This window comes from Seriola dumerili, unplaced genomic scaffold (assembly GCF_002260705.1).
Source record: "Seriola dumerili isolate Sdu_G_001 unplaced genomic scaffold, Sdu_1.0 BDQW01001125.1, whole genome shotgun sequence".
NCBI classification, from domain to species: Eukaryota; Metazoa; Chordata; class Actinopteri; order Carangiformes; family Carangidae; genus Seriola; species Seriola dumerili.
Window position 1 is genome coordinate 748,643 of NW_019175380.1, and position 25,547 is coordinate 774,189.

Genomic DNA, 25,547 nt, shown 5'->3' on the forward strand with positions numbered 1-25,547 from the left:
GTTGAGGAGTTTTATCTTTTATCTGTCGCGAAGCTGTGAGCTGAATCTCATCCTGTCATCTCTAAACATCGCGTCACGCGCTTCCTGTGGACGGCGAGTATCAGGGCATCAGCTGAGGAAGACACCTCAGTGAACAGAGACAGATGATGGTGTGATTTAACACCTGCAAACCACAGACAACTGCAGCTGAACCGAGACACTGATGCGACACAGCGAAGAAGTCAAATCTTATCAGTATCCTTGTTTCTGGATGTTGTAGATTCATGTCAGTGTCACAGAATATTAGAAACCGATATTAAAACTGTCAAATATGTGAATAAAACTGAAGAGACAAAGAGGACAGACTCCAGAGACTCCAAGTACTCAAGCTGAATATGAATATAAAATACATTAAAGCTCCTCCAGTGTAAAGGTCTGTGTCCATGTGTAGTGTGATTATAGATCAGCTCTAGCTTCTATATTAATACTGTGAAAGTATCAAAGCCTCAGTCCACAGAGAAATGCACACAGCCTGTATTCAGAAACTGAGCCTTAAAACCAGCCGTCAGGACTTCTGGAACTTTGTGATGTCACAACAAAGCAGTCCCCAAGCCCCGCCCACCTGGACCCACCATCCAAACCTTGCAGGATTTGGTTTCTCTAAGGGTTTTTACCTGAAATCTGCTTTATTTTTATTGGATCACTCAGAAAACAGTCAGCCAATCAGAAGAGAGGCTCAGAGCCTCCTCTCTTCTGATTGGCTCACTGACCTGTTGTTACTAGAGCTCCAGAGAGAAGCCTGAGAGAGGAGATGTAAAACTACACTGAGATGAACTGATGGAGCCGCTTGGATAAGAGGCGAAACGTCTTCCACAGACAAATACAAGTCCAGTTGCCTTCGATTCAATTTGAGAGAGAGATAACTATGACCTGGACGAATGAGAACATTCACAGACAGATACACTGATGTGGTTTTTGGTTCTTAAAACCACAAAAATATCTTCTTATGGATCAACACTTCAAAATAAAACACAGAAGAAAAATTGCTGGATAATAAAATTCCTGCGTCCTGCCAGCAGAGCTTTTGTTCTTGTGTTTAACGCCCAGAGACAGAGAGGAGCGTAAACACAAAGACGCCTAATAAGAGACAAAGTGACGCTCTCAGACAAACTGTGTACAGATCTAACACGCTGCCTGAACCTCCGCTGGGAGTTTGTGACTCAATATGGAGCTGATGTGGAACTCAGCGCTCAACATCCCATCATCATCATCATCATCATCATCAATATCACAGAGACGAGAAGAGACCGGTCCAGCCTGATACACACTTTCTAAATATGTTTAATATTTATTCTTCAATTCTTCATCAATCCTGTGTTGAAACGCAGGGAGTGTGTGTGTGTGTGTGTGTGTGTGTGTGTGTGTGTGTGTGTGTGTGTGTGTGTGTGGGGGGGGTCTGTGGTCACAGCCACAACGTTGGCGACCCTGCTCTGATTCACCGAGAGGAGCAGGAAACACCAGCTGCTCGGTGCTGCAGAAATCTGCTTTTTTTTCATGGCTCTGTTTTTGTTCAGCGTTAAAACTGAACTTGTGTGTGATTTTGCCCCTTCATGCAAATTTAAAATTGCTCCAGTAGAAAAAATAAATGAATCGACAGGAAACAGTTTAAATCCAGACGAATGTTTCAGGAACTAGAATTTTTAGATTTTATCAATAATGTTAAATCACACATTTATAAAGAGACAATATCAATTTTCTTGTTCACATGACTGTCTCAACTGAATAAAAACAGAGTTGCAACACGTTGGTCACGACGAGTGGAGGGTTAAAGAGATTTGTGTGTGTGTGTGTGTGTGTGTGTGTGTTGCTGTTCTCACTTTCTACTCTGACACTTGATTTTTGTGGAACTGTTCTGTTGTGAGAGCACAAAACCAGCACCTCGCCAGGCCACACCCAACCGGTCTGTTCACACCTCCTCTAACACCGCTGTACCACACGCACAGCGCCGGACACACGAGGACAAAGTATTTTGAGGACAGGAAATGTGTTTCAGTTTCCTGTGTGAAAATATCACTGTGCTTTCATCCGTCCCTGTTGATGTTAACGACTGTTTTACCTGCTGCTGCTGAACTATGTTACAGACAAACCTTTATTCTGCTCCTTTATCAATAAAGTAGAACAGACAGATTCTGGTGTGCTTCATTGTGTGTGTGTGTGTGTGTGTGTGTGTGTGTGTGTGTGTGTGTGTGTGTGTGTGTGTGTGTCACTTACATCGAGCAGTGTGTGTAGATGTTGGTCCTGGAAAACGCTGTGGAGGAAATCTAGATCCTTTTCACTGCAGTCTGTCAGCGCGTGGATCTCCTCTAAACTGTCCAGCACCTGAGACACAGCCCCTGTCACACACACACACACACACACACACACACACACACACACACACACACACACACACACACACACACACACACACACACATATTTCTTTACCTCTGGCTGGGACATTTTCTGCACGTCCTACGACTGATGAACATTAAGGTCAAGCTTCTACAAATATCAAGACAGCTATTGATGGTTAACATGCATCACAACACACACGCACACGCACACACACATACACAGGACCAACAGATACCTACGTTCTGCTGCTAGTAGTCCTAACAGGTGGGCAGCATTAATAAAAACACACAGACACTCAGTGTAAAGCAACAACAGGTAGAAACAACAGGAGAGATATTGTTGGATTGTAATGAGAAGAAAACAAGGTTGTTTTTATTGTTTTATAATGAGCTTAGACGATCAGCTGATTCCTGGCTGTGTAGTGTGTGTGTGTGTGTGTGTGTGTGTGTGTAGTCTGTTTTTGATGAACTTGTTGGAGTGTTGTTGTCGTGGCGACACCAGCCTGTGCGTTGCCATGCACAGAAAGCAGAAGTCGAATTAATAGAGCAACTGGAGAGAAACACCAGAGGAAGGAAATCTGAGGGAGGAAGTGTGTTAAAGATCGGGGGGGTTTGTGTGTGTGTGTGTGTGTTTGTGTGTGTGTACCTGAGGAGGTGGGGTCGTTGGAGAAGTCGTGGAGCTCCTCGGGGGGGTCTCCATAGAAGGAGTTAAACTTGTGACTGGACACTGCAGCCAGCACGGCACCCTGTTACACAACAACAACAACAACAACAACAACGACAGGGACGGGTCAACATCAGCAGCATCTATTTATCTCATCATCTCAACACACAGAGATGGCGTTATGCCTGATGTCACAACATTTGATTGTGTATGTGCGTGTGCGTGTGTGTGTGTGTGTGTGCGCGCGCGCGCATGCAAACCTTCAGCTTCCTCCTGGCGTTGAACTTTCTCAGCTGCTCCACGGTCTCTGGCAGGTGGATTTTGTAGGCGTAGCGGTCCCTCTCCTGACAGATCCAACACAGAGAGGAAAAGCTTAAAGAGACATTACAGCAGTTTAACACCTGGAGATCAGCTGATTCGTCACGAGGAGCCAGTGAAAACAGTCTTAATGTCTTCTGAGGCTCTTTGGTTTGTGAGGTCTGACAAGTCTACTGCTGCGGTCCCGTCATGTGGGAGGGAGGGGAATGACGGGAAAGACTCAAGGTGGCAGCTGGAGTTTTCTGATAGTTTGAGTTGTTGCCTGAACAAGCATGAAACCAGTCTGATAAACTGGTGAATGAGACCACAGATCTGTCCCAGTTCAATACAGCGACACATCAGTGGTACACTGGGAGTTTACATCAGCAACATGAACTTTATTCTGATGTGAACAGTAAAGGACAATAACCAGCTGCTGGAAACTAAAAAACTACACTGAGATGGTTTTTATATCTTCTTATGGATAAAACACAGAAGAAGAAAACATGGAGCTTTAATATCTTTTACTCATTGAGAGACTAAATTTAGAGGCAAAATCATCACGTTCAGGTGATTTATCTGCTGCTGCACTGTACTGCTGCTGCTGTTGTTGTTGTTGTTGTTGTCAGTGTCAGGAAGCTGCTGTGGGAGATTCGCCACAGCCACAGATTGATAAGTTACATATGTGGTTGTAAACAGAGCACTGAGGTTGATGTGGCAGAGAAAGACTCTGGTGTTGACTAAATATATTCAAAGAAGAACGAGGAATTGAGACTCATGTCCTGTGCATGAGCACATGGGTTTGTATGATATTGTAGTAAGTGTAAAGCTGCAGTAACAGTTTGTCAGTCGGTACCTTGAGCCAGGGGTGGTTCAGAGCCTCGTAGACGGTGATCCTCTCAGCCGGGTCCAGCATCAGCATGCGCCTCACCAGGTCCTTGGCGCTCTCCGAGATGTGGCTCCACTGGCGCGGGTTCATCTGTGCGCACACACACACACGAAGAAAACACACACTTTACAGGAATGCACCGACTTCCTGGTCCTGTTCCTTTGGCCCAAACACAAGCACCAAACTCTGATCGTCACCTGGCTCCTGCTGGAATCGAACTAAGTACAAATTTGAAGAACTTGTTCTTTACTTGAGTAAATCCATCTTATGGTACTTTATACTTTTACTCCATTACATTTACCTGACATGTATTTGTATTAGTAGCTTTATAAGGGAAGATTAAACTTCCCACAAGTGAATACAAGCAGAGATGAAGCAATCGATTGATAAAAAAAAAAATCAATTAGTGGCCACTCGTGTCTTGAATGAAATGATGAAACCACGTATTCGTGTCGGTGCAGCTCCTCTGAATGACCTCCTGACCTTGTATTTGCCCTTGCAGATGGCTTCAAACAGCCGCTCCTTGGTGCCGTAGAAAGGCAGACACCCTGAGAGGAGGATGAAGAGGATGACGCCGCAGCCCCACACGTCCACAGGCTTTCCATACGGCTCCCTCTTCACCACCTCCGGGGCCATGAAGTGGGGAGTACCGACCCGACCTGAGGTCACAGAGACAGAACACAAACATCATTTACTTTAATGAGGACTTCTTTATTCTTAATACATTTCTATTCTTACCCTCTGTGGACTACAAAACGGAAGTTCTGTCAGACTTTACTTCCTCCTCTGAGACCTGCAACAATGAGCTGTCAGCTTTTTGTTTCCTGCTCTGTCTATATGGTGTCAAAGTGTCAATTAAATCTACGGCAGGTTTGTTTCCTTTTTCTCAATAAAAGCTGAAGAACTGGACACTTCGCGTTTTCCAGTCATTAATGTGCAAAGTGAACTGGAGCTCTGCCTCTGCCGGTAACAGAGCTGAGTTTGGATCCTTTAGTTTCACTGCTCTCCACAGGATCGACTCTCCTCAACCTGCAGGATGTGCACATTAAAGTCACAGAGATTAGAATGATTTTGACTAAGAAATCAGTTTATATATGTGACTCTGAGTCACTGTATGGATAACAAACAGAGTGCTGAGGGTGCAGGTCATCTGTCCTCACCACAGGTTAGTGTAGTTAGCATCTTTAGGAACCATTAGCGTAGTTAGCATCTTTTATTTGTTTATGTTGTGCGTTAGCTTGTAAACTGCATGGCTGACACAGCGTTAGAATTGTGGTAATGCTAACTCCTCACTCTCTGGACACTGACAACTGTTCAGTTTACCCCCCCCCCCCCCCCCCCCCCCCCCCCGGTTCATTAGATTCAGGGTTTCATACGTCACAAACCTGTTTTTATGAGACTGTCACTCACTGAAGGTCAAAGTTCAACTTTAATGTCGTGATGCTGAGATGGGAGTGTTAGCATCAGTGCGTATGTATGTATGTATGTGGTGTTTACTTTACCTCCTGCCACCAGTCCAGACTCTCCGAGCTGGATGGCGACTCCGAACCCCCCCAGCTTCACCGGGGCCGAGTTCTCTTTGGACGCCAGCAGCACACAGTGAGGCTGAGGACGAGAGAGGAGAGAGAGAGAGAGAGAGAGTGGTGATTTGTTTTGTGTCTTTTACTAATTAAAGAGCGACACCCTCTTATAAATTAGGGTTAGACACACCCAAACATCACCCGCCACAACCACACACACACAAAACAGCCGCGGCGTGGGAGGATCAGAGAGGCGCAACACGTATGAAAACCACACTTGTTACTACTGGCGGCAGTTTCAGCAGCTTATTGGATGTTAAATAACGTCACTTTATTCTAGTTATTTCATTTAATATCGTATGTTTTGTTTCTAACCGAGATGTTTCTCACTTCACATCATGAAACCAGGAAAAAAAACTCAGTAAAAATACAGAAAAATGCTTCAAGAAAAAAAATCATCAAAATGCAAATTAAATCCTGTCACATGTGGGAGGGAGGGTGAGCTGTTCCAGCATCTCATTATCCTAAAGCATGGATCAGTGTTTACTCTCCTGGGAGCAGTTCACAGTTAAAGTCTCCTCTTCTTTGGGCCCCCCCCCCCCATCACTCATTTCATGCACAACATCTGTGGTAGTTTCTCTTCTCTAACTAAGTACAGTTACTTCAGTACTGTAGTTAAATATATTTTTTGAGTATCTGTTCTTTACTTGAGTTCTGACTTTTACTCCTCTACACATAAAGACAAATATTTTACTTTTGACTCCACTACATTTCTATGAAGAGCTCTTACTTTGAAGGAGCACTTTTCAGAATCAGAGTCTGGTTTATTGCCAAGTAGGTTTTCAACATATTACTGCAGGTCACCTAGCTTTAAAAATAAAAACAAAAAATTAACAGTAAATTAAAAATATTTACGATGAAAATATAAATATATACAATACACTGCATTTTATTTTGTGGAATGAATTTTCTTTTATTTTGAAAATGTGACAGACCATATACTGTGTTGGTTTAATTCCAGATTTAAACAGACAGCTGGTCGTGGTTGGCTCCTGTTGTTGATTCACTTCTGTTTTTATGGCCATTTCTATAGGATTTCTATTCTACAGGTTCTACAGTCAGTCAGTCAGTCAGTCAGTCAGTCAGTTGATTCAGTCATTAGCTGCTTTAAATGTGGAACAATGTGTTGACGTAAAAAATGTACTTTTGAAGTACTCCAGTACTTTAACTCAAGTAAATACTTGACTGAAGAACTTTCACTTGTACTGGAGTCATGTTACTGCACTGTGACTCCAGTAATGGAGCTGTGGTTCATCATTCACTTCAACCTCTGCCTACAAACTCAGCCTGAGAGCTCGACAGCAGCTCACGTCTCCTGGGTGGCAATTTAAATCTGGCTGTGCTTTTATTCTGAAGGCACTGCTTTAATTACTGTGAGGGCACTCTGTGGTATTCTGGGAGGCCTTTTTCTCTCACAGCACATACCTCCATATTATAATCAGAGCCCAAAGTGGAAAGCATATTGTTTGTGTACAAGTGAAGCATACTGTGTGATCCCACAGCTCGCCCTGCCCCATCTCCTCTCTCTATCTGGTGGTGGTGGTGGGGAGGAAAGAGAGGGCTGACCACAGCTTCAGCTTTTCTCTGCACAGCATCACAGCATTCTGCATTTCAGCATTTCTCTCTGACTTTCGACAGCAGCGGCTGGTTTCTCAGAGCAGCACAGATCATGGGCAGAGAGGGAGGCGGACCTCTGCGCAGAGCTGTTTTCATCTGAGACCACCGAAGGAGAGACGACAGCAGGAGTGAACGCACCATGACGAGGGGAGAGGAGCGTTTCAGGACGGCAACACTTCGGAGAGTCGTTCCTGCAGAGTGAACTCGAAGGACGAGTGAGTCAGAGGAGAAGAAGAGGACTGCAAAAACCACGAGTGAGCTACTACTCAGCACATACTGTATTTGTGTGTGTGTGTGTGTGTGTGTGTGTGTGTGTGTGTGTGTGTGTGGGGGGGGGGGTTATCCCTTTACTTCCACATAAAGCAGAATGTGTGAAAGAAACATGAGAAAGTTTCTCATGGACGTCAATGAGTAGGTGAAGCTCTGGCAACTTCCTTTATGAAAGATGATCGGTTTGTTTGTTGCTGCGTCTGCAAGATAAGAGCTGTGTGCTTTTCCTTTTTACTGCACTCACAGATCTTTCGATAGAAACCTCCGTTCAGCTGGTTTACTGCGTTACAAGACTGAAGCAGACAGAAAAACATGTCTGTGCTTCTGCAAACTTCGACATAACTCACACATGATATCACACAGTGAGTGTTAAGTCATCAGGCTTCCCAGTGTCTGTTGGTGCGGTGCAGAGCCGCCGTTATATGTGATTATCCAGGGTGAGGGGCAGATCCACACAGCTGGACCTCAGCTGTCAATATATATGCAATATCTAGGCAATATCCACATCACATCACCTGGACTTGTTGATAAAGGTAAAACGTGTCACAACAGACCATCACAAATGAAGCACCGTTCTACAAATACTTTTCTGCAGACGTACTTTTTTTCTCCAAGTGATGAAATAAAATATTCTCAGTTCACATGATCCGGTTGATATTTATCTACATTTTTAAGAGCGTGAAGATCCGATCGTCACTAAAGCGCCTGTCATGTGGAGAGCTGATAAAAACACATAAAATGGTCAAAGTGTTCATGTTGACATTTAAGATGTATTGACCGATTTCCAAACATCAATCATGCATTGAGTAACACGCGAGGAAACATTCCACCTTAAAAGATGGCGGTAGCTGCCGGTCGCCTCTGAGCTGCTCAGTGAATTAAATGGTTAATTAGTAAAGATGAAAAGACTCTGATGAAACTGTTTCGTAATATAAATATTAATTTAGACATTCAGCACAGTCAGAGCCAGCTGATAAGGTTGATGATGATGAGGCTTATTTGGCTAGCTTGCCTAATAAAAGCTAAAAAATAAATGAGACATTAATATGATGGCTGACTGTTTTTTGTTTGATTAACTTAGAGAACAACCACATGTCTGATCATTTATGGGGTTACATAAAACAAAAACTACTAAAATGATAAACCAGAGACAAATTCCCGGCCCACTTTTTAGCCCCAGTCCGCCCCTGCTGGAACCTGTGCCGTAAGGACCAGGTGAGCTACCGGGGCCATATTTTTAATATTTTTAAATGTAAAAATAACCTGCACCAATGAGTCCAAAACTTTCCCATGTGAAGGAAAAGAACTAACACTACGAGCTAATCCAAACTGATTCTCCTGATTCTTCCTCCTGGTTTCAGGGCTGAGGATCACAGAGACCACCATGACAAAAACCTCCTTCACTACACCTGCCACGTCCACCCTCCAGCCTCCGCACAGCTCCTTTTCCCTCCTCGCCACAAAGATCAGCGACATGAACTTGACCGCGACCCCCGACCCCCAGTGTGCGGAACATAACGCGCTGCAGATCCCGTTCGCGGTGCTCTACTCCGTGATCTTCGTCCTGGGTCTGGTCGGGAACCTGGTCGCTCTGTGGGTCTTCTTCTACATCCACTCCAAGAAGAACTCCGTGCGAGTGTTCCTCATTAACGTGGCGTTTGCAGACTTGCTGCTGGTGGCGTGTCTGCCCTTCAGGATTCTCTACCACAGCCACGGTGACGTGTGGAATCTTAATCCAACCTTGTGTAAAGTGGTGGGGAACGTCTTCTACATGAACATGTACATGAGCATCACGCTGCTGGGGCTGATCAGCGTCGATCGCTACCTGAAGATGCACCGAGGTTCAGGGACGCGGCACAGACTCTGGTCCACCAGGCGGAGCCGCGCCCTCTGCGCTATTGTCTGGATCTTGGCGTCCGCCTTGACTTTGACGTACATGATATCAAAGAATGACAGAGGAGAGCAGAACAGGTCAGTGACCCCTGTCATCAAATCTATTTATTGAGTCTTACTGTTTCAATTAAAGCTCCATGTTTTCTTCTTCTTCTGTGTTTTATTTGAAGTGTTGATCCATCAGAAGATATAAAAACCATCTCAGTGTAGTTTTACATCTCCTCTCTCAGGCTTCTCTCTGGAGCTCTAGTAACAACAGGTCGGTGAGCCAATCAGAAGAGAGGAGGCTCTGAGCCTCTCTTCTGATTGGCTGACTGTTTTCTGACTGATCCAATAAAAATAAAGCAGATTTCAGGTAAAAACACTCAGAGAAACCAAATCCTGCAATGTTTGGATGGTGGGTCCAGGTGGGCGGGGCTTGGTGACTGCTTTGTTGTGACATCACAAAGTTCCAGAAGTCCTGACGGCTGGTTTTAAGGCTCAGTTTCTGAATACAGGCTGTGTGCATTTCTCTGTGGACTGAGGCTTTGATACTTTCACAGTATTAATATAGAAGCTAGACCTGATCTATTAGTGACCTTTACACTGGAGGAGCTTTAAGAATCCTGGCATGTGTGATCTGAGCTTTAATGGGTTTGGTGTTTGCAGGTGTTTCCACTACAGGCAGCTCCTCAATGAGAAGTGGAAAGCCTACATCAACATCTTTCTGCTGGTGCTCTTCTGGCTCGTGTTCATCTCTCTGGTTGTGTCTTACGGAAAGATTGCCCACCGGCTTCTGAGAACATCTCAAGAGAAACCAGACCTGCCCAACACGGTCCGCTACATCCGTACCGCCAAGAAGTCCTTCTTCATCCTCTTCCTCTTCACCGTCTGCTTCGTGCCCTATCACATGGTCCGGGTCTTCTACATAAAGACTCAGATCACAGAGACATCCTGCTACTGGAGGGATGTGGCCGACAAAGCCAACGAGGTGTCTTTGCTGTTTTCCGCCCTCAACAGCTGCCTGGATCCGGTGATGTACTTCCTGTTGTCCTCCTCGGTGAGGAAGGAGGTGCTGCGTTTGATAAGCAACCTGCTGTGTGTGAGAGATCTGGCCGTAGGAAGCGGGAGCAGCTCCACCACTGAGGGGGACGGCAGGACCGGGAAAACCGACAGAGGACAGACGAATCGTGTCTTCACCTCCAATATAAAGGAGACGGAGTCGCCAGGCGTTGGATCCAACCTGGACTGTGAGGGTTCTCTGAAACAGTGAGCCTCCGTCACCTGCATCAACCATGCTGCCGAACCATAGGGCAGCGTCTGTTAATCCTGTCACTGAGTTGACGATGACATTTTCCACTTCATGTCTGTGCAAATGAACAATCTTTATGATTTATAGATATCTATATAGATAGATTTTATTGTCTCCTTTTGCTCAAACTTGCTTTCATTCTGTCATGTACCATTTCCTTCGATTTAAAGCTACAGTCCCTCTCAGAGTAGGTGATAACAGAAACCTGGGGACTTTTGATGCTGATACTAATGTTGATGTTCATTTTTTAATTTTCTTTACACATCACAAAAAAATAAATAAAAAATCTTCACTTCAATTTGTTATTGTACAAAGATGTGACCAAAACAAACTGGACCAGAAACAGGAAACAGTTGAAAAATAAACTTGTCACTCTCTCTAGTGGACAAATTATAGAAAGACACACACACACACACACACACACACACACACACACACACACACACACACATATATATATATATATATATATGTGCAATAATCTGTATTATTAAGGTGTGTGTGTGTGTGTGTGTGTGTGTGTGTGTGTGTATTAAAAAATAAATAAACATATTATATTATTATAAATCAATTGTTCAGTCTAGAAAATAGTTAACGTGTCTACAGCCGTACAGCTCAGTGAGGCTGTACTTACAGTGGTGCTTTGAGCTACATGCTAACACTAGCATATTAAGATGCTCACACCGACAATGCTAACATGTAGCTGGTGAAAGGTTCACCATGTCCACCATCTCAGTGTTAGCACGGTACAGTAGCCAGTTAGCATTCAACACAATGTACAGCTGAGGCTGATGGGAATGTTATTACGTTTGCAGGCATTTGGACCTGATGATGGCGTGAGAGGTCCATTAACACACCAGATGTCCCTCTCACAGATGTTGAGATATTTAACTTTGAACAGCTGGTGGTGCCAAAAAGTGACCATCCATTAACATTATACCTAATTAACAAAATATCAATTCTGTCAACGGACTGATCAGTTCATTGTTTCAGTTGTAGAAGGAACTGGAACTTGATCAGGGACTTTCTGTGCAGTAAAACAACATCTAAGATAAAAATCAATGGACCAGTGTGTTACCCTACAGTCAGCGAATGCATCAACTTCAATACACAACAGATAAAACTTTGCAGACTACTTCAAAGCCTGAAGCTTTGTGACGAATAATGACAGTATTCAGGAGCTTCCAGAGAACCCAGATGACATTTTACTGACATGGAGGCACAAGGTTTTACTAATAAATAAAATACTCTGTTCTTTTTATAGATTAAAATACATGTTCTTGTTCTAACGATTGTGTCCAGATGTGATTCAAATATGTTTTTAAAACCACGTACAAGTGAGAGTATCATGTTTTTTTAAATAAATGAGAGTGTGTCAGTCAATATAGATTTAACAGTAAGATCAAGGGACAGCAAAAAGAAAGACGGAAACTCAAAATTAAAAATAAACTGCTCATATACTGTCTATTTCTATTCTTACACACACGGTGTAGTATCAAATCTAACCACTGCTTCTCTATTCTGAAACACCTATCATGGGCATATGTGATGGTTGAGGTAGCGTGAGAAAACAATGCCACAAACAAGAGGTTAGTTCTGAAATATGTCACAGTTAACCTCCAGATTAATAGAAGAGGGAAGTGACAGGAGCTTCATACTGATGCTGCTGTTCACAGCTGCTTTAACTTCAGGTTGCATTGAGGGAGTGTTGCCGTGCTGAACCGTCTCCTCAGAGCTGCCGTCAGCGGTACGTAGACAAACATGAGTCCAGCTGGGTGTGACGCAGACTGGAAAATGTATATTTTGAAAAGCTAAATTTTATTACTTACTATAATTTAATTAATTTGCTTTTTTATGGTGTCTAATCTAACTCTTTTTAACTCTCTCTTTAACTTAAAAACAGACTTAGTGTTTAAACATTGTTGTGTTGTTACGGAAAGGAAGAGCAGGGAACCGAACCACTAACCTTTTAATTAGATTATTGACTGCTTAGCTTTTTTTTATTATATTTAAATTAATATCATAAAAATAATGAATAAGAATTTGAAAAACGCACAAACTGAAGTAAAACTCAAGTTTGTCAGTGTTTTAGTCTCTTCACATTTTTATTTATGGGCAGTACGAACGAGACAGAACCAGGTCTTTAGTTTTAATTTAACATGGATCAGGAGCACGATAATGAAGAATCAACTGGAACTAATTAGTAATAATTAGTGTGAAAATATTATTTCAGTTTAAAATGAAAGAAAGAAACTGAGAGTGGTGAGTATGACTTAATTAAGAATTAATGAATTAATGCTGTAGAAACATTTGACTAAACTGACCTTGTGAGCCGTGTTAAAGCTCCTCCAGTGTAAAGGTCTGTGTCCATGTGTAGTGTGATTATAGATCAGCTCTAGCTTCTATATTAATACTGTGAAAGTATCAAAGCCTCCGTCCACAGAGAAATGCACACAGCCTGTATTCAGAAACTGAGCCTTAAAACCAGCCGTCAGGACTTCTGGAACTTTGTGATGTCACAGCAAAGCAGTCACCAAGCTCCGCCCACCTGGACCCACCATCCAAACCTTGCAGGATTTGGTTTCTCTGAGTGTTTTTACCTGAATTCTACTATATTTTTATTGGATCACTCAAAAAACAGTCAGCCAATCAGAAGAAAGGCTCAGAGCCTCCTCTCTTCTGATTGGCTCACCGACCTGTTGTTACTAGAGCTCCAGAGAGAAGCCTGAGAGAGGAGATGTAAAACTACACTGAGATGGGTTTTATATCTTCTAATGGATCAACACTTCAAATAAAACCTTTAATAGACTGCAGATTATTCCCTTTACCTGGGCTTTATTAGCCATTGGTCTTTATTGGTTGATACAGGTCACGCCCACAAACTTGACACCATTTTTTAAAATGAGAATTTACTGTCGTCTCATCACCTGTGTGTTCTTACAGATCAGATGGATTACACACCGTACACTCCTCCTCCAGATAACTGCTCCTTCTCCTCTGGTTTCTCCCTCTGTCCAACTGCCGCCACGAGCTTCTTCCTCCCCTCCGCCTACGCACTCCTCTTCCTCACTGCTCTTCCGGGCAACACGCTTTCCCTGTGGGTGTTCCTGCGCTGCATCTCCACCACCTCCCCAACCCACGTTTATCTGTCCCACCTGAGCATCTCCAACCTGGTGCTGTCCCTCACCACGCCCTTCCTCGCCAGCTACTACGCCTGGGGCTCGGTGTGGACGCTGAGCGGCGTCCTGTGTCAGCTGGTCCTGCACGGCATCACGCCGATGCTCTACATCAACATCTACATTAGCCTCATGATCCTCACCTGGGTGGCCCTCAGCCGCTTCGCAGCCCTCATCCAGCGCACTCACGCCTCCAGGCCCAGCGTCTGCAAAACGCTGCTGCCGCACGGCTTCTTCACCCACCTCGGCAGGGCCTCGTTTGCCAGCAGGGTGTGTGCCACGATGTGGGTGTTGGCGGTGGGCGCCTGCGTGCCAGTGGCGGTTTACTACTCAGTGAATGAAGCTATAAGTGCGAAGGCTGCTGTACCCGGCGGGGACGGAGAGGCGGAGGGAGGTGGATGTGCGGAGGTGTGCTACAACCCTGAGGTGGAGATAGGAGGCCCTCTGTCTGCGGGTTTCTGTGTGATTGCTATTTTCATGTTCTTCTTCTTCTACCTGCTGGTGCTGCTCTCCTACATGACGGTGCTGAGGCACATCAGACGCTCACGCCGCAACACCGTCATCACCACCTCCCAGGGGCTGCTGGGTAGGGTGTTCCGAAACATCGTGGTCATCCAGGTGGCTATGAGATCTATTCCACTCTAAAATAATCAACTTTAACGTGTTGTTGTTGTTGTTGTTGCCTTTGTAGCAGCAGTTAAGTTCTGTCTCTTGGGTTGAACATTAAACCAAACCATTCATATTCCACTTTGGTTTCCAAACTACGACTGAGGGTTAGGGCCACAGTGAGGGAAAAAAATCTGAAATTTCTTGTATTTCAGATTTCTTAATTTTGCTCATTGTGGTTCTGATACTCCGTCGTACATAACAACAGCCAGGCCGCTCAGCCTGTTTCATCCTCCTCCTGCAGGTTGTTCTCTCAGTTTGTCTGCTGCCGTATCACATCTTCAAACCCATCTTCATCTCTCTGGCCCTTCACCACCATCAGCGGACAAATCCAGCTGCCTACAACATCTGGAGCCCCTGTCATCCCCTCTCCACCTTCGTCGAGGTGACTCAGTTTCACGTGAATCACTGATTTCTACTGCACAGCTACATGAAGCAATCGATGATGAGCTTCTGTCTCTTCCTCCAGGTGAAGAACTGTCTGCTTCTTCTGGCTGCACTGAGAGGATCCACTGACCCTGCCATGTACTTCCTGTTAGACAAGACCTTCCGTCGACAAACGCTTGTACTTTTAGAGAGCAGCCGCAGCAACCCTGGAAGCCGAGCGACAGGAAGTCCCGGTCAGAAGGCGGACCGGCTGGGGGACGGGAACACGGCTACAGCTACTGCGGACTTAAGTCATGGAAGTGCTTTGTAGCTTTGAAAAGAAGAGTGATTTTTAAAATGCGTCATGTGGAGTCAAAGTAAAAACTATGGAGCAGCAGGGACGTCACAGGAACAGCAATAACGTATTTACTTCATTTCATACTTTAACAGGCATTAAAAATTGTAAAAACAATTTTTAATTGATTAAATTATTTAAATTATTATTATTATTAAATTAATCCATCAATAAATACTTCAGATTTAAAAATGGATTTAGAAAAACAGCATAAAACCATCACTAAATAAACCACTTAACATTTATTAATTCATGAATAAATAATAGAATTTGAAAAGACATTTTAACTATTTAAAAAATCTCCATTTCCTTTTTCCAGCTGCTTTTCCTATTAGCTAATCGATTAGCTTAGCCATTTAGCTTCTCCTGTTTGCCCCTCTGTGACACTCTGGGCCTTCAGTGCTGGTAAATATGATAAGACTGGTTAGCTCCAACCAATCAGAGAGCTTGTTACATCACATGGCCAACTGGGATTGTTTAGCCTGGTTTTACCATATGGAGCCATTTAAAAATGAAAACGTATATCAGTGTGGACGTAGCCTCTCTGTGCTGTGGTCTGTTTGTATTAGCTGTTAGCTCTGTTTGAAAGCCACAGAGCACCAGCAGGTCTGGGATCAGCTGTTGGGTGCATTAAATAAGACATTTTTAAAAAGCAGCGCGGTGGATGTAACAGAGCAGAAGTAAAGGTTTTTTATCTCAGGATCTACTATAATAAGAATAAAACATATGCCGCATTAAAACTGCTCCAACAAAAACGATTCTCTCTGAAAAAGTTGCTTCAGTAAAAGTAACCGACTCTTCTGTTGATAAAAACGCTGGAGAAGAAAAGATGTAATGTCACAAAAATACATGGAAATGTTTGTGGAGCTTCTCTCATGTGCAACAGCAGCTGATAAATATTTGATATCTGTGTGTCACAAACCTTGTTCAGTAATTGTGTATAAATTATTGATGAGGGACGTGATGCCGCGGCTGTTTGAGCAGCAGGTGTGTGAGAGGAGATAATGTTGTGGGAAGTGTGGCCCCTGCAGATGAGCGTCCCCTGAGGGCCCCGCATGGGCTTCTTCAGACTGAAGCTGAGAGAATCAGACACAGGCCGGAGGAAGATTACACCGCAGTATAAAGACATAAATCCAGGAGAGAGGAAGAGGAGGAGGAGGAGGAGGAGTGAAGTGCCACAGGTGATGAGCTGAGCTACCTGCCTGTACAATAGTGAAGCTGGAGGAATAATAAAACCTGAGAGAAGTCTCATTTCTACGCAGAAACCAGAGAAGAAGAAGATGTCAGACAGGAAGTCAGGGTTTAAAAATTAAAACAAAATAAAGAGGAATAAAGAATAGTGACTCCTAATCTGCATAAAACTGGTCAAAGTGTTTTTCATAACAACAAATGAATGAGAAATGTAAATATCTGTATAATAAATGGCTTCACATGAATAAATCTAACAAGTTTAAAGCATCAGTGTCACTTCCTGTTTTATCTTTGATTAATGTTCAGCACAGAGAATATTATATTGTCACACCTGTAACTAGTAGTGAGTTTTTTTACTAGCACTAGCATCTGCATAGATTTCATTCAAGCTCCACCAATCAGATATTCAAACAGATCTGAAATGATCGGTTGATTCATTGATTAGTTGACTGACAGGAGAATAATCGGCAACTATTTTGATAATGGAGAAATTGCTTCAGTCATATTTTTTTTCAAGTAAAAAATGTGAAAATATCCCAAATATTCTGACAAGACTTCCTGCTTCTATTCCTCTTACATCATTTAAACTGAATATTTTTAGATATTTGGATTTTTGGTCGAACAAAACAAGATATCTGAAGACGTCTGGTTCGTCTCTGTTCTTGTTTTTTGGACACAAACAATCCATCGTTTAGTTATTAATCTAAAAAAATAATCAGCAGATGAATCAATAATGAAACTAAGCTTTTATAAAAATCTGTCGCTGCATGTCATGAAGTTATAAAACACCTCGGACGAAGGTCAAGAGCGACCGAAGCAACAGCACAACCTGACATGAACGTGACAAACACTGAGGAACAAAGTGGTAATTTTTCCCATCAAACCCGGACGACTACGACGTGTTTACACATTCAGATCTTTCTGCCGGAGTGTGTGCGAGTGTTAGTGAGACTGTGAAACCTCAATGTCAGAATTTCATGGTCGACACCTCGAGGCCATTTGGATGCCATTAAAGAAGCCATTAGCTGTGCCACGCAGCCACCCATCATCACACAAACAGCCCTAACAGCTCTGCTAATAGTCCTGTGAGTGTGTCATAAAGAGATCTGCGTGGACCGGGGCCATTTCCTGTGTAAAAACAGCTGACGTTCAACTATTCAATGGGGAAACGAGACTTGCCTCCATCTATCACACGTGTTGCTGTTCAAACTTTGGTGCATGTGAATTTATATTTACTTATTCATGTACTTGGGTCCCGTTAATTTTTTGTCTGTGTCTTTTACTGTATTTTATAGTTTTTAATTTCCCTCCGAGGATTAATAAAGTCATCTATCTATCTATCTATCTATCTATCTATCTATCGGTCTGTCTATCTATCTATCTATCTATCTATCTATCTATCTATCTATCATATATTTACTCAGCTCGTCACAAATTACCATCAGGTGTCTAAGGCTGCGTCCACACTAATATGGCTAAAAAGGGTTTTGTGAGGTCACACTAACCTTGACCTTTGACCTTTAGCCACCAAAATCTAATCAGTTCATCCTTGAGTCCCAGTGAATGTTTTTGTGCCAAATTTAAAGACGTTCCTTCAAGGCGTTACTGAGACGTCGTGTCCACGAGAGTGAGACGGACGACCTGAAAACAACATGTCTCCGGCTCTGACTGGAGGAATAAAAACTATATTTTTTGCTGTTGAAGAAGAATAAACCTTAAAATACATGTTGCATGAGACCAGAACATGCAACTGTCAGCGCTGCTGTTCTCCTCAGATGTTTTTTTTATGCTGTAAAAACTCGCTGCAGATGTTCAGTGAATGAGGACAAACACAATTTGACTGAGCATCTAAAAACAGAGCTGCACACCTGATGTAAATACACAGTGAGACAGCAGCAGCAGTCATACACTACAGACTGAAACAGACCCATTAGCACTGATGCCTCTCACACCAACAGTTCCTGATGTTCACTTCTGTAAACCAAAACCAGCCAAGACGTTTCACCACAGTGACACGAGAAGTTATCTTTACCATGTGAAGCAGAAATGTTGTGAAGCTGTGAATTCTGACGCTGGTGCAAAGTTTCTGTCGTCCTGCAGAGACTCTGGTATATTCTAGGAAGACAAACTGTAAAATACACCGATGTGAAGCCTGAAGCGTCTGACAGGAGATCCCTTCACCCGAGTACACCTGGAGAACAAAGACACGCCGCTGCAGGAAGCTGCAGGCCCGCGCCGCTGTGACTCACTCTTCATTTGCGTTTGCATCAAAAGTTTCGCCGTGTTTACGGATTCCTCGGATCGCTCGACGCAACTTCAGGATCTGTGCTTTGCACATCAAACGCGAGGCTTCAAAACAGTGCAGCACAAACAGTCTCACAAACAAAGGTTCACCTTCACACCGTCCTCTCCAAACACGTGCCACGTAAACCTGTCCTCTCAGTCTGCAGCAGAGAGACACACAGTCACACCTGTGCTGCCGTCACAGGTGGAGGTCTGTGGTGGAGGGAGGAAGAAGATACGTATACGACATGACGGTGATTTATGAACAACAGCTTTAAATGAATTCAGTGACTTTCATGCATGAAAAGAAGAGGCACAACCACGCTGATCCATATTCAACAAGGACGGCTGTGTGTGTGTGTGTGTGTGTGTGTGTGTGTGTGTGTGTGTGTGTGTGTGTAAAGGGCATACATCTTGGACAGTACATCTGATAAGCTGCAGACAGGAGCTCACAGTCGCTGCTCGATGGTGATAATAGAAGTGAACGCCACCGTCAGCCAATGTCAAAGCTGTGTTTGTATCACACTGATCTCTCTCTCTCTCACACACACACACACACACACACGTTCTCATCGTATGTGTGTGTTCCTACAGTTGACTGTGTATTACCCAACACTGTCACATATCAGACAATGTGTCAATGATTCAGTCCCTCAGTCAGACTGTTACTGTCAGGCCCAGATATTATTATTATTATTATTATTATTATTATCATTATGTCGCCTCGGTGACACAGGCTCAGTCCTATCGTAGCGGCCATTGGTTTGAGTCCGACCTCTCTCTCTCTCTCTCTCTCTCTCTCTATCTGAGCATGTTTATAATCTAATGTGCAGAAGGACTGACAGACTCTCCAGCAGTCTGACAGACACTGACCACACCTCTGCCGACGGCCTGACAACATCACCTGTAGCCGCGGGTGAACCACAGGAAGTCGATGACGTGACGCTGCTGTGTCGTATCATTATTGTCAGTATGAGGCTGTGACCTGAACACAGCCTTCTTTTGAACTGCAGTTAACTGCTATCTGTCTGAAGCTGGTGAGCGTTACTATGGAAACCCAGCGTTCATGTTAACAGATGTTTTGACCCGTCGCCCTGCAGTGACAGACAGCCATGACACGTTTACCCACAATCACTGCATACACGCCCCCTGCCGGTCTGACCACTAATTAGTGACACCTCTCGTTGAATCATGGCCCTTGACCTGTCCCGCCAAAATAAAGGAACATGGTATTAAAATGAATATAAGCAGTTTAATTATTTTCTTTATCAATTATTCTGCTAATTATTCCTGTATTTAGGGTTAGAAGACTAAAGAGCAAAATAAAAGAGATATCATCTTAATAACCACGAGATGCAGAGAATCACACACACACACACAGACACACACACACACACACACACACACACACACACACAGGCTGTAAACAGATGTCTCAGGTGGTGCCCCTCTGAACTCACAGGCTGACTATCGCTCACATAAAGACAATGAGCCGGTGATTCATCCGACTGCAGACAGAGATAGGACTGTGTGTGATGACTAATACCTGAGGACAAAGCTGAGGAGGGGTGGGGGGGGGGGGACTCCACAGGCTGGGGGCTGACTGTGGTAATAAAATATGCATTATGAGTCTCTTGAAAAAGGCAATAAAAGCCACATAAAAGGAAGCAGCAGAGGAGCTGTATGAATATCACACAGGAGCCATTACACTCACAGCGGGGGAGGAGCTGAGGGAGTGTTGTGTGTTTGTGTGTTTGTGTGTTTGTGAGTGCAGAGTGTGACGATAAGAGATGCAGCTCTGAATGCAACCCCCCCCCCCCTAGAAACTCATTATAAGACTCTGTTAAAACTGGCTGCTGACACCTACAGACACAAAGACTGACGTGCAGCCACACGACTACAGCACTTCTGATGCTTTGACCTTTTCACACGGACGCACAAATCACAGCTGTGCAGACAAACTGAGACAGTACAACGTCTTACATATTAATTCTGCAGGAAATCAAAGCAAATCTCATAATTGACGTCTGGATTCCCACCGTACAAGCTATAGGTTAACTGTCAGTCCACAGCTTCCCGCCATTCACCACGCAGCGGGCGGCAGCCGGGCCTCCGTCCACCCTCAGTGATTAGTGGCTTCACTTTGTTCACACGGCACCTGATTTAAAAGAGTCTTATACGCAGCAGTGATCAGGGTCGCTCTGATCGGCGCCGTCAAGAGGAAAAGATGACGCGAGCCGACGAAGGACAAACTGTCTCCTGCTTTTCTCTCAGTGCACCGGCACGATGGGAGCCCTTCAGTCAGCGTGATGTCAGGACACACACACACACACACACACACACACACACACACTACAGGGAAGTGCAGGCAGCAGATTGTGAGCAGTCACTGTGAGAGCAGCTCGACACACAGGCGCCACCTACAGGAGGAAACAGGAGCAGCAGGGACTGATGCTGATGAGGAAGTAGAAGCTGCAGTTTCAACTTCTCTTTCTGCTTCATTCAATTCACTAAAAACAACAAGACGTTTCTGAGATTTTAACAACCGTGAAGGAAACGACTAATTAACTGACCTCCAGTAGATACTGAAAACTCCAACCTCGGCGTGTGACTGTAAACGCCCCAAACAACAAGCTTTAAACATTCTGTGAATTATAACTGTAACTGTAAATTAAATCTAGTTTATAAAATATCAGAGAACAATGAAAATCGGAGCATCAGAGTTCAGCGTCACATCTTCACATTGTTTCATCAACAGTTAAAAACCCAGAATATTCAGTTAAAAGTAATTACTCGTGTCCGAGAGGCTGAAACCTGCATTTCTGTTTGAAACGTTTATTCCGTTATTAAAATTGGTTGCTGATTTTTTTCTGTCTACTTATCTCCACGATCAATTAAAATGCCACATATTTTATCAATTAATTGATTAATGATTTAATAGTAAAAAGCCACGGTTCTGAAGTCCCTGCAGACATCTTCAAATATCTCATTTTGTCTGATCGACAGTTCAACACTCAGAAATTCAGTCTAAAATCATTTAAAAGAGAGAAATCTCCAGATCTGAGAAACTGGAATCATTAAATATTTGGCATTTTAATAATATTTTTGTTGACCAACTCACTGGTTAATTGACTAATCGTTTATCTTTAAATGACTTTAAGTTTAGAACTTTGAATTTAGAATGAACATGCAGCCAGTCCTTTGAGTTTCACTGACCTCCTCCTTCTGTGACGGGAACAGAAACACAATGTGAACTCTGACCTCCGCCAGTATTTAGAAAAATGATGCTGCAAAGCCCAAAGTTGACAGAAACCTTACATCTGTCATATCTGTAAAACTAGAACCTCCTCCTCGTGGTCGTATCCCTCCGCCACTCAGACTAGTTCCAGGTCACATCCCTGTGTATCCAGAGTCAGAGAAAATATGAACCATTGGTGTGGGATTGTGTCATAATTGCTGTGTGAGGTGCCTTGACCTTTGACCTTTAACCACCAAAGTCTAATCAGGTCATCCTTGACTCCTAGTGAATGTTTCTACTGAGATATCATGTCCACGAGAACGAGACAGACAACCTGAAACAATACGGCCTCCGGCTCCGCCTGCCGCCGGCGCGCAGGAATACAGATTATATTCATGTAAACATGTGGGGACAGAACCCGTGTGCAGCAGATGTCAGACATGTATGTAAAACTGTATGAACTGTACATATGAAGCGCATCTCCAGCGGCTTCAGGTGAGTCAGGCCGCAGCACAGACAAACAGAAATACCTTGACGTCCCGGTGGATGACGTTGTTGTCGTGGCAGTAGCGTAGCGCCTCCAGGATCTGTCTCATGTAGTGACTGAGGGGGGAAAGACATCAGAGCAGAAAGTCAACACAGGACGCCCACATGACGCAGACAGCAGGAGAGGAGGGGAGACAGGTGCACGACGCTCACCTGGCCACTGCCTCACTGTAGACGAAGCCAGCGTCTGCCCTCTTCACGATCTCGAAGCACAGGTCTGCTCCGTCCATACTGATGAAGAGAGAGAGAGAGGGAGAGAGAGAGAGAGAGAGAGAGAGGGAGAGAGAGAGAGACAGAGAGAGGGAGAGAAGGTCAGGGGCAGGAATCGGGGTCTGAAGGAAAGGTCACTCTTATTAAAACTTCAGCTCTGTGACTGGTGGTGGGGGTGAAGTGGGAGACACAGGTCGGCGGAGGAGACGCTGTAATTACGCCTCGTCTCGGCGGACTGATGTGCAAACAGCTGCTTCGCCACAGCTGTCAGGACTGAAGGCTGACGTGACGCCGACAGTCTCCCGGTGAAACTCTCCTCCGGGCCGCCGAGAGCCGTTTGAGCAGTTTGTTATTTTTCATAAGCGCTTTGAAAAAACACACTCGAGGAGGCAATTCTAACTTTCCGAGGAGATAATTACCTAGAGATGTGATTTAGTTTGAGAGTCTGTCTGATGAGTAAAACACACAGATGGAGAGGCCCACAATTATCTCCATACATACTCCACTGGATGGAGCTTATTTGGCTACAGGTGCATCACACAGCAGCTTATCTCTGCTCCCTGAACCAAAGTCCAAGTGTTGTCTGATATTAAATTCATGGTTCCTGTAGTGAGTTCACCTAATTCAATTCAGGACTATGACCTTTTTAATACCTCAGAGAAAAACTATTTCATATCTATTTCACAGTCATAAAATTAAATGAATCCCTGCTGGTTTTCATTTTTACACTTTTACTTTCTTGTCATTACGTCCCACCAGTAAAGAACAATAACTGCTAATAACATCATTAATTCATTCATTAAAAGTCCCACACTGAGATGTCCATGTGTAGTGTGATTATAGATCAGCTCTAGCTTCTATATTAATACTGTGAAAGTATCAAAGCCTCAGTCCACAGAGAAATGCACACAGCCTGTATTCAGAAACTGAGCCTTAAAACCAGCCGTCAGGACTTCTGGAACTTTGTGATGTCACAACAAAGCAGTCACAAAGCCCCGCCCACTGGCAAAAACTACGCTGAGATGGTTTTTGGTTCTTAAAAACCACAAATATATCTTCTTATGGATCAAGGCTTCAAATAAAACACAGGAGAAGAAGAAAATGTGGAGCTTTAAAATGAGATGGATGAATAAAAAATGATTCATAAGGAGGTAAATTTCTGAGCAAACGGAGTCGAAGCTTCAGTTTTTAAACCGTGGACAAACACGATGAGCGCACCAGCACACAGTCCTGCAGCGAGGCTTCAGCAGGAGGAGCTGCTGCTGTAAAGCTTCCAGCTTTAATGCTCGTCCATTTAGAGGAGAACCCCTCCGGAGTCATTTACAGTAAAGATATGACACTAACGATGACGGCCTCTCGGTGCAGTTAGAAGCAGCTTTCAGCCCGAGGTGACAGCGTCTCAATGAGGAGGAAAAAAAACCATCACAATCAATGAGCGGAGGGGACGGGCCTTTAACGCTGCCTCCTGGTTTAACTGGCTGTTTACTTACAAAACACACACGTCATTTAATCATTCAGCTCCACTACTGGTCAAAAGGTTTATTTCTTATTGAGCCGAAGTCCAGGGAATAAACGTAAATGGTCAAAGGTCAGGTGGATTTCTATTGTAGAAAGAAACGTCACGACTTCAGCTCCTGGATGAGTCACAAATCTAGACCAGTGGTTCCCAACCTGTGGGCCGAGAAGGTATTACAAGTGGGCCGATAAATATCATTTACAAAACAGTAGAGTTTAGGTGAGAAGAAGATGTATATATGTATATACTGTATATTATACTGTATGTAAATGATGTTTTTAAATGTTTTATGGATTACGGATTATTTGGCCTCTGTGTTGTTACGGATGTGGGCCGTGAGTTGGAAGAGGTCGGGAACAACTGGTTCTAGATTAAATTTAATTCAACTAAAAAGATTTCATGATTCCTTGTTTTTGAAAATCTCCAGCTGTTGATTTCTTCTAACCTCTAAATTAATTTTAAAAACTGAGTCGTTCTAAAACCTCTGACCGACAGTGAACAGCTGGTTCTTCCTCCAGTTACTGAAACCTTCTCTTTACTGTGTGCACCAGTGAAACCAGCTGTGTGGCAGGACGTGGCTGCAGCAGCTCCACACTTCCTCCTCTCCTCTCACATGTTAGCCTGCTCCATTAGCCAGCAGGGAGGCCTGGGAGCCATATGAAGCTGTCTGCGTTTATCTGCCGTGTTTACCCAGTTATCTGCTCTGCTCTCAAAGGGCCGCGGCGCTCGCAGACCGCCTCAGATCTACCTGCGCTCCCGTGAGTGTGAAACAGCAGCTCGTGTGCAAAACGAGCTCCACCCCCCCCCTGTGTAAATCCCTTTAAATGGAGCTCACGTGCGTTTCCTTGAAAGTTTTCTCCACCGCGCCGAGCCGTGTGATAGGACTCTGCGCGAGAACCCGAGCACTTGCCGGTTCAGCGATAACAGAATTAAACGATAAAGGAATTAGTTCTGGAAGAAGAGGAGAGATGAAGATACAGAGCGGGCTGGGAGGAGCTCGGGGAAGGCGCAGCTTTGAGAAAAGCTGGAGGTAGCAGCAAGTGTGAAATCTTAATCTCATCTCTTTGCCTCTATATATACAGTACAGCACTGCACTCACTCTCTGCACATGGTCCCCCCCCCCCC

At 44.0% G+C, this 25,547-nt stretch overlaps 2 protein-coding genes across 15 annotated transcripts in view; one reads left to right on the top strand and one right to left on the bottom strand.

The window, feature by feature from the left end:
• cask (calcium/calmodulin dependent serine protein kinase) overlaps nucleotides 1-25,547 on the bottom strand; it is a 111,853-nt gene that overhangs the window by 32,856 nt on the left and 53,450 nt on the right. For 9 of the 14 annotated variants that reach the window (XM_022767342.1, XM_022767339.1, XM_022767338.1 and 6 more), the window contains exons 4-12: nucleotides 22,850-22,927; nucleotides 22,681-22,753; nucleotides 5,727-5,829; nucleotides 4,708-4,883; nucleotides 4,192-4,314; nucleotides 3,299-3,382; nucleotides 3,021-3,120; nucleotides 2,615-2,632; nucleotides 2,251-2,372 (exon numbers count right to left, since the gene is read on the bottom strand). In XM_022767342.1, coding sequence (XP_022623063.1) covers nucleotides 2,251-2,372; nucleotides 2,615-2,632; nucleotides 3,021-3,120; nucleotides 3,299-3,382; nucleotides 4,192-4,314; nucleotides 4,708-4,883; nucleotides 5,727-5,829; nucleotides 22,681-22,753; nucleotides 22,850-22,927 — 877 coding nt within the window. The remainder of the gene's footprint in view (nucleotides 1-2,250; nucleotides 2,373-2,614; nucleotides 2,633-3,020; nucleotides 3,121-3,298; nucleotides 3,383-4,191; nucleotides 4,315-4,707; nucleotides 4,884-5,726; nucleotides 5,830-22,680; nucleotides 22,754-22,849; nucleotides 22,928-25,547) is intronic. The other 5 variants (XM_022767343.1, XM_022767340.1, XM_022767344.1 and 2 more) reach the window with 1 other exon arrangement.
• Nucleotides 7,433-11,272, top strand: gpr34 (G protein-coupled receptor 34). The gene is made up of 3 exons (XM_022767345.1): nucleotides 7,433-7,675; nucleotides 9,053-9,662; nucleotides 10,233-11,272. Exons 2-3 carry the CDS (start codon nucleotides 9,076-9,078, stop codon nucleotides 10,834-10,836), a joined length of 1,191 nt encoding a protein of 396 aa, XP_022623066.1. The 5' UTR covers nucleotides 7,433-7,675; nucleotides 9,053-9,075; the 3' UTR covers nucleotides 10,837-11,272.

Bases quoted from the DNA above. Each gene is read 5' to 3' on its own strand.
- gpr34 (XM_022767345.1), top strand. From the start codon at position 9,076: ATGACAAAAACCTCCTTCACTACACCTGCCACGTCCACCCTCCAGCCT. The intron at 9,663-10,232 runs GTCAGTGACCCC...TGGTGTTTGCAG, and splicing joins GACAGAGGAGAGCAGAACAG to GTGTTTCCACTACAGGCAGC.